Source organism: Gossypium arboreum, chromosome 9, assembly GCF_025698485.1.
Source record: "Gossypium arboreum isolate Shixiya-1 chromosome 9, ASM2569848v2, whole genome shotgun sequence".
Lineage (NCBI taxonomy): Eukaryota > Viridiplantae > Streptophyta > Magnoliopsida > Malvales > Malvaceae > Gossypium > Gossypium arboreum.
In genome coordinates, this window is record NC_069078.1 from 54,898,272 (window position 1) to 54,906,040 (window position 7,769).

Here is a 7,769-nt window from a genome sequence, read left to right on the forward strand (position 1 = left end):
TTCAAATAAGCCCTTTCTCTTTATTTCTTTTTAAATTTGCCCCAGAATTTTGTCTTTCATTCAATTTTAGTCCTTTTTTGTTTATTTTCATTTCTTTATTATTAAATTAATTACTTTTAATATTATTTAATATTATTATATTTGCTTTTATTTATATTATTCTTATTATTATTATTAATATTAGTATATGTTTTATTATATATGTATATATCTTTAATATATATATATGTATATATATATGTATATATTTATGTAGTATTATTAATAGTCGTTTTTTTATTTCTAATATGTATATATTATGTAAATAATTTAATACTATATTATGTATACATTTTTATATATATTACGTATATATATCTTTTAAATATTATATTTTTATATATATCATGTATATATTTTAATACTATATTATTTATATATATATTTTTACATATTATCTTATGTATATATTTTTAATAACTGTATTATGTATGTATTTTTATATTTGTATTATGTACATATTTTTAATACTATGTATATACTTTTTATTCCTATTATTACGTATATATTTTAATACGTATATGTAAATAAGTACTAATATCAATCATGCACTAACACGCGCACAATATATTATAAACTTACACAAAATTTTCATATGATCATAGGCATAGCTTACTCATTTTCATCCTCACTATTCATATAACATAAACCGATACTCAATTCTCATGAGTTTCGTGTAGGTACCTGTACCATTTACAACATAATCTCAACTTTTCTTATTTGATAAAATCTTTAAATTACCCGTTGAACCGGTTGGAATACTAAAAGATACCCGAGAAACTTCATACAAAAGGGTAAGATGCTAATGCCATGTCCCAGACATAGTCTTACAATACCTCTTGTAAAAATGCCCATGCCATGTTCCAAACATGGTCTTACACTGGCTCACATATTTAGGCCGATGCCATGTCCTAGACATGGTCTTACACTAGCTCTCATAACAATGCCGATGCCATGTTCCAAACATGGTCTTACACTGGCTCACATATTGAGGCTGATGCCATGTCCCAAACATGGTCTTACACTAGCTCTCATAACAATGCCGATGCCATGTTCCAAACATGGTCTTACACTGGCTCACATGTACCCTAACTTCATGACCTCGGTATCCTAATATTCCTAGGGTCCAACTGAGAATTTATCACATCAAGTTCCTTTGGACATATTTGTAACATTAATTAAACAACTCGTTCAATCGATTATTAATTGCATAATATAAGGTACATTGTTTACACACGAACTTACCTCGGTATGCAAAATATGGGCAACTAGTTTGATTTAGTCCACTAGCTTGGCTCTCTCCCGGTCTAAGTCCGGATTTCGTATTTCTTGATCTATAATGATAAAATTCACTAATTTAATTACAAACCATATTTTGGCTAAATGACCATTTTACCCCTAAACTTTCACAAAATTACGATTTTACCCCTAGGCTCGTAAATCAATTTTCATCAAATTTTCTCACTAACCAAGCCTAGCCCACAATTCCAATTATTTAACACATTTACTACATAATTTATAACTTATACAAAATAGTCCTTAGTTAGGGTTTTCATGAAAACTACTTCACAAAAGTTGTTTATTTAACAACCATAACTCATTTTCTTCTATAATATTTTAGAAAACAACACAAAAGCTTTCATAGAAAAACCCTAAACTTTCAACCATTTACAAAATAGCCCCCCATTAGTTAGCTTATGCTACAAGGGTCCCAAAAGTACAAAAATTATCAAGAAAGGCCATCAAAATCACTTACTTGCAAGATTGAAGAGTGACTAAAATTTTGAGCTCTCAAAACTCCTATGTTGGCTGAAAATTTCGGTGGATGGAGAAGGAAGATGATGGCCTTTTTCTTTTTGTTTAATTTTATTACCAAATAAGTCACCTAATGCCACCAACCTTTGACTTTTCAATTTCTTTGTCTCCCTGTTCAACCACTAATAACTTTGGGGTCTATTTATTCAATAAGGACTTCTAATTTAATGCCTCATAGCCATTTAACACTTTTAGCTAGTAAAACAAATCTTTTGCACTTGATGCGATTTAGTCTTTTTTTTTTTGATATTAAGCAAACAATCGTGAAAATTATTTCACTAAAATTTTCATGCACTCATATAATCATACTATAACACATAAAATAATATTAAAAAATAATTTCTCAGGCCTCAGGTTAGTGGTTCCAAAACTACTGTTCCGACTAGGCCCAAAATCGGGCTATTACAGGTAGACTCAAACTTCAATTCCTCAATCTTTTGTAATCTTCTTCCTTTATTGGACGTCATGAACCTCTTGAATCTCCTAGTAAAAATCTCCATCTTTTTGTCTTCATTCACCTCTTCACTTGATTCACTATATTCATTTGTGGTGAATTTTAGAGCAATATCAACCTTCTTCTTCATAACTTTTTCTTCTTTAGCCCCTTCGTTGAATCTCATCTCATATGTAAGGAAAGAACCGATGAGCTCATCCAAAATCAATATTTCTTAATTCTTTGCTTTTTTAATTATAGTCACATTGGCTTCCCATGATTTAGGTAAGCTTTGAAGCATCTTCCTTACCACTTCTTCATTTGGATAAATCTTTTTATAAGACACCAATCCATTTATGATGATTGTAAATCGATCGGACATCTCATTAATATCCTCTTAGGGCTTCATCTTGAAAGTTAAAGTAGTTGAGTGTAAGGATTCCAACTTTAGACTTCTTGGCCTTTGACCTTGTTGTTAGGTCTGGAGATAGTGTAAGTCTATCACATCCATGAGTTTGAAATTGAGCCTTGAGACTTTATTTTATCTTTAAATTTGATTTATATTTATATAGTTTTTGGTGATACAAGTACATTTCCAGGTACAATCACAAGTTTAAGTACAAATCACAAATAATATATGTCTTATCAACTTGAACTAGAATCAACTCAATATAAAGCACAATAAACTAAAAATCGAAATATCTTCAGACCTAATCTAAAATAAATCTGAAATTACCCATACATGATAAGATTTAAACTCCAAATAATTACGACAAAATGATCATGTAACATTTATGTATAATAAAACTTAATCTAAACAATTAATCCAACCCAACGAACCATCGACCCAACCCAAAAAAAATCTATAAATTTTAAAACAAAATGGATAAAACACTAAAAATCTAAAATAGTAAGGAACTAGGGTTAGGGTTTTGTGTGGTGACATCTCTAACCTGCAACTTTACCCTTAACTTCAACCCATTTCTCAGTTTCATCAAACACAATTTGAACTCATATTAAACTCATTTTATTCAAGTTAAAATATTTATTCTTTCCTTTTATTCTTTTCTTTTATTGAACACTAAATCTTATGGTTTCTTTTCTAAAATTTCATTGGTCGAATTGAGAACCATGATCGGATTAGTTTCTTCGCCTGGCCTATTCGTATAAAATTGATTATTATTATAATTACTGTCGGTCGGAACTTACTCGAGCTATTAGATGAAATTTGGGACCCTCAAACAAGCTTTTATTAGACTAGAAGTTGAAGCTGACATTATGATGTACAAAGGACGAAACAGGAATAAAAGCTAGTTTTAACATAAAGCTACCTAAACAGAAAGTTACTGCCATTTCTCATAACCAAACAGTTCTTTTTCTTCTTTTTTTTTTTTTCTTCTTTTCATTTCCCATTCTACAAGTACTGGGACTCAGTTATTCACATGGAGACTGATCCATATGCTATGCATTTGCAGCTCCTATATTCCCATGGATCCATAGATTTAGAAGGAGAAAGCAAAGGACTACTCTGTGGCAGCAACAACTGTTGGCCCTTCCACCTGAAACCCCAAACCAAACATAAGCAATGATTGATTAAAGATATTATTTACAGCTGGTTAAAATGAACATAATCATTTTTTACCTTGAATTTAGCACCCCATATCTCCTCTTCTTCAGCAGGCACTGCAGTGATCTTGTTCTTAGGATTCTCATAGCTTCTTAATCCTCCTACTGCTGTGGAGTAGAAACAGCCTGCATAATTGAAATATGAGACTCCTCAATTCAAGTTCACGATTCCACTTTAAAAAAACATCAGTAAAACTGTATAAGGGGAATGCACCTTGAGGAAAAGAAGCAAGAGATTTGCCACAGGCACCTTTCAGCAATTCAGCATTATCAGCAAAGGCCACATATCCGTCGGCGGTGATTCCCCAATAGAGAGGAACCTTACCAAATTGATCCTGTCAATATCATTCCACCTCACTTGTTGTTATACACCAACCAAGCAAGCACTTAAAGTCAATAATACCATTTTTAAAAAAAGTAGGTGAGACCTATTTTAATACTTACAGAAGCCACAAACAAAGTGGAGGTGGATTTGTCAAAGACAATGAAAGCAAAGCTCCCAATTAGATGGCCAACCACATGGTTTGGAGGATAAGGTGCTCGGTCACGAAGGGCCTTGTAAGCTTCAATGACCAAAATCACTTCATTTGCCGACTTTGCCAGACCATATTGCTGCTTTAAACTCCCCAAGTTATCAAGGGCTCCCTCAAACAAGCAGAAGATTTCATCTTTCACAGCAAATGATCTGCCATTTACCAATGCCCAATAATTTATATCCGTGTGATATGGCATGTTTAATTAACTAAAAACAAAGTTTTTACTCGGTCGAATTATTTATTCAAACTCAAATATCATCGGAATCGAGTTATTCATCTAAACTCAAATATCATCGGAATAATTTATATATAAAAAAAATCAGAATATCCAAATTCATATTTTCAAACATAGCAAAAATAAATTATTCGAATCCATTTATACAATTGAAACAAAGACTCCAAGAGGGTTTCTTTTTGAAACTTTGATGTTGGGATTCATGTTTTGGGGAAGAGTAATGAGAATTTTCTACTTACAGTGTTCGCTGCGTTGAACAAAACTGTTTTTTTTCTTTTTCAAAAATATTTTAGAACTATTTTTTTTAAAAAAAGTTGAATATACTAAATTCCAAAATATACGTAAGTTTAAAGAAAAAAACCCGATTTTTTGTTAATGGAAAAAACAGTTCAATCTCATCGGCCTAATCTATATGGTCTTTAAGTTGGCTTGAAAGTGATTACATGTCAGAATAGGAAAAAGATAAATTATATGGATAGTACAAAATTATGTAAATAAAAAGTATATTAAAATAATTATGAAAAATAAAAACTAAGAAAAATATGAAGTGTCGACTTGAGAGGAATGTGGGTCCTAAAATTCAAATTAGGCAATCCTAATTCACGTAAATGGACTGCCTAACTTGGAAATCCCAACTAATGCACCTTGTAATAATTGAGCGTTTTTACTTTATGAAAAGTCAGTAGTGATAAGAACAAAGCATGAGTTCCCTGGATGTTAGACACGTGTATTGTTAAGTGAAGTATAGCCGCTTGATTGATTGATCAATGACAGATCTGGTCGGAATCTTTTTTATTGGATTCAAACATCAAACGAGATTGTGAAATCACAGCCTCTCTCTCTCTCTCCATTTCCGCAGAAAAAGAAATTAAGAAAACATTTTAAATCTTTATTCACACATTAAATACTTCCATCTCACGTCAGATTCGAACTTCTGATTGCCTGTTTATTTCTTTAAGAGAAACGGTCAAGTTATTTTTTCTTTTTATCGTTTCTTATCCTTTTTTCAGTCTTTTTTTATGATTTATGATAATAAAAAAAATCATCCGCCAAAAAATCGTAAATTATTCGATTAAACAAATTATAGTAATTCCTAGGTTCGTTCGAAAGCACTCGATGATCAACTGAAGTTTGAATTCATAATTAATTTTCAACGATTGAGATCATCCAACAGCCAATACCATATATGATTTTTTTTTACCTGGGCCGTAAAGGAGACTCTTTATGGTGAGAATAAGCGAATTGGACATGGTCTCCGATCTGCATGGACACGCCGGAGGAGTTCGTCTCAAGGAACCGTTTCACCAGAGCATCCGCCGTTATCTTAGGTGATGGAGTTCGGCAACCGGCCGCCACCAGCTCGTCCGGCGGAGACACTATCGCACTGCTAAATACTCCCAACATTTTTTTCTCCCCAAAAACTAAAACCCGACTTCAAAAAGAAAACGATTGTATTTCTTCTATTTTTTTCGTTTTCTTTTGTCGGAACTAAAAAAGATAATATGAAGCTTTGTATTGGAAAGCTCGAAGATGGGAATGGAAAAAGGGCAGGGAGGGCAATTCCATTTATAGGGAAAAATATATGTGATGAGGGTATTATTGTAAATCTAGATCGGTGATTTTTTTTATTATAGTTTTTTCACTTTTTTTTTTTCATTCTGTCGTTTTGTGATTATTTAAATGGGAGGATAAATTAATAGTCCAGGAGGAGGACGTGGCACGTGATAGTGGGTCCCACAATATGGGCGATGATTTTTGAGCTTGGATGCTGACGTACTGAGACGAGGGCCATGGGGTCCACGCGAAGGTCATCTTTGTAAATTAGCAGCTGATCGTTTTGGTTACTATTAAAATAATGTGTAGTTTAATTAAGAAAAGACTCTTAAGTGTCATTAACGTCACAAAAATGTTCTTAATTTCGGTAACTATGGAGTAATTAAGAAAATAAAATATCAACGATATTAGGGCTTACAAAATCTGAGGTAAAAATATCTTACAAATCCATGAATTAAGAGTTAAATTATATTTTACTTAAAAATAAAAAATTAATTAGTATACATTAAATTAAAGAAAGTATTAGTCCTTTATATTAAAATGTCATCTATTTGTACTATTAAAATCAGTGTGTTTGACGGAATAACTAAATAGCACATGTGGTGTGTCACGTGTATATCATGCTGACGTACAAAAATTAGTTTTTAATATAATAAATGGATGAAATTTTTAACATAATGACATGTTTGCTCTTTGATCTAACATACAGAGGCTAATTTACCTTTTTTTTTTAGTAAAAGAGGCAAAATTCAATCTGACTCCTACTACAAAAACCTCAATGATACTTTTACTCAAAATCCAATCGGTTCATAAATTTCACATTAATCCACTTAGAATAAAAGAGTATCTCTAGAAAGAGTACAATAGGGTGCTCACGAACTTGCAAATAATTAATTTTAATACTAGAAATTTTATCACACATATTTAGAGCATAAAAATATGTTTTAAAAAAAATCAATTGATGAAGGTAATAAAATATGCATAATAAACTTAATATATATAAATCAAAATAGAGTTTAAAGTTAAGTGATATATTTAAGGTTTTACTAATGCAATTGACATAGGTTCACCCTATCTATATATATTTTAATTAAAAAGACTAAAGTATCCTCAAATAATATAATTTATTTTAAATACAAATATATATTTTAGTAATTTCCTAATCGAGTTGGTACCCAATTAACTTGTGACACCAACTCAATCAGGGATTTAAATAATAGTATAGAGAACGTAAAATTGACATGAAGAATACTTTTAATCATACAATTATCTAGTTGAAGTATTACAACAAAATAACAAAAAAAAAAAATCATTGCCCATCTAGTTGGAGCATTGGATTTTCATCTATGATCTGGGAAAATCTAAGATTGACCTCTACATCTAAAAAGTCTAGACCTTCGTTAGGTTCAACAAATATGATAGTCAAGGCAACTTCAGTAGGAATACCTCTTCCTCTATCTCAAGCTCAAACTCAACCTTGACAGTATTTTTGAACTTAAAATTGGATGTTGAATATGATGTATAGGAGCTT

General features: G+C 31.3%; 1 protein-coding gene across 1 annotated transcript; it reads right to left on the minus strand.

Annotated features, from left to right (window-relative positions):
* Window positions 1-3,514: 3,514 nt before the first annotated feature.
* On the minus strand, window positions 3,515-6,247 carry LOC108457114 (stem-specific protein TSJT1-like). Its single transcript, XM_017755973.2, has 5 exons — window positions 5,886-6,247; window positions 4,358-4,598; window positions 4,128-4,248; window positions 3,930-4,039; window positions 3,515-3,846 (listed from the first exon to the last, which is right to left on the minus strand). The coding sequence occupies exons 1-5, from the start codon at window positions 6,086-6,088 to the stop codon at window positions 3,811-3,813; spliced, it is 711 nt and encodes a 236-aa protein (XP_017611462.1). The 5' UTR covers window positions 6,089-6,247; the 3' UTR covers window positions 3,515-3,810.
* Between the last annotated feature and the right edge of the window lie 1,522 nt (window positions 6,248-7,769).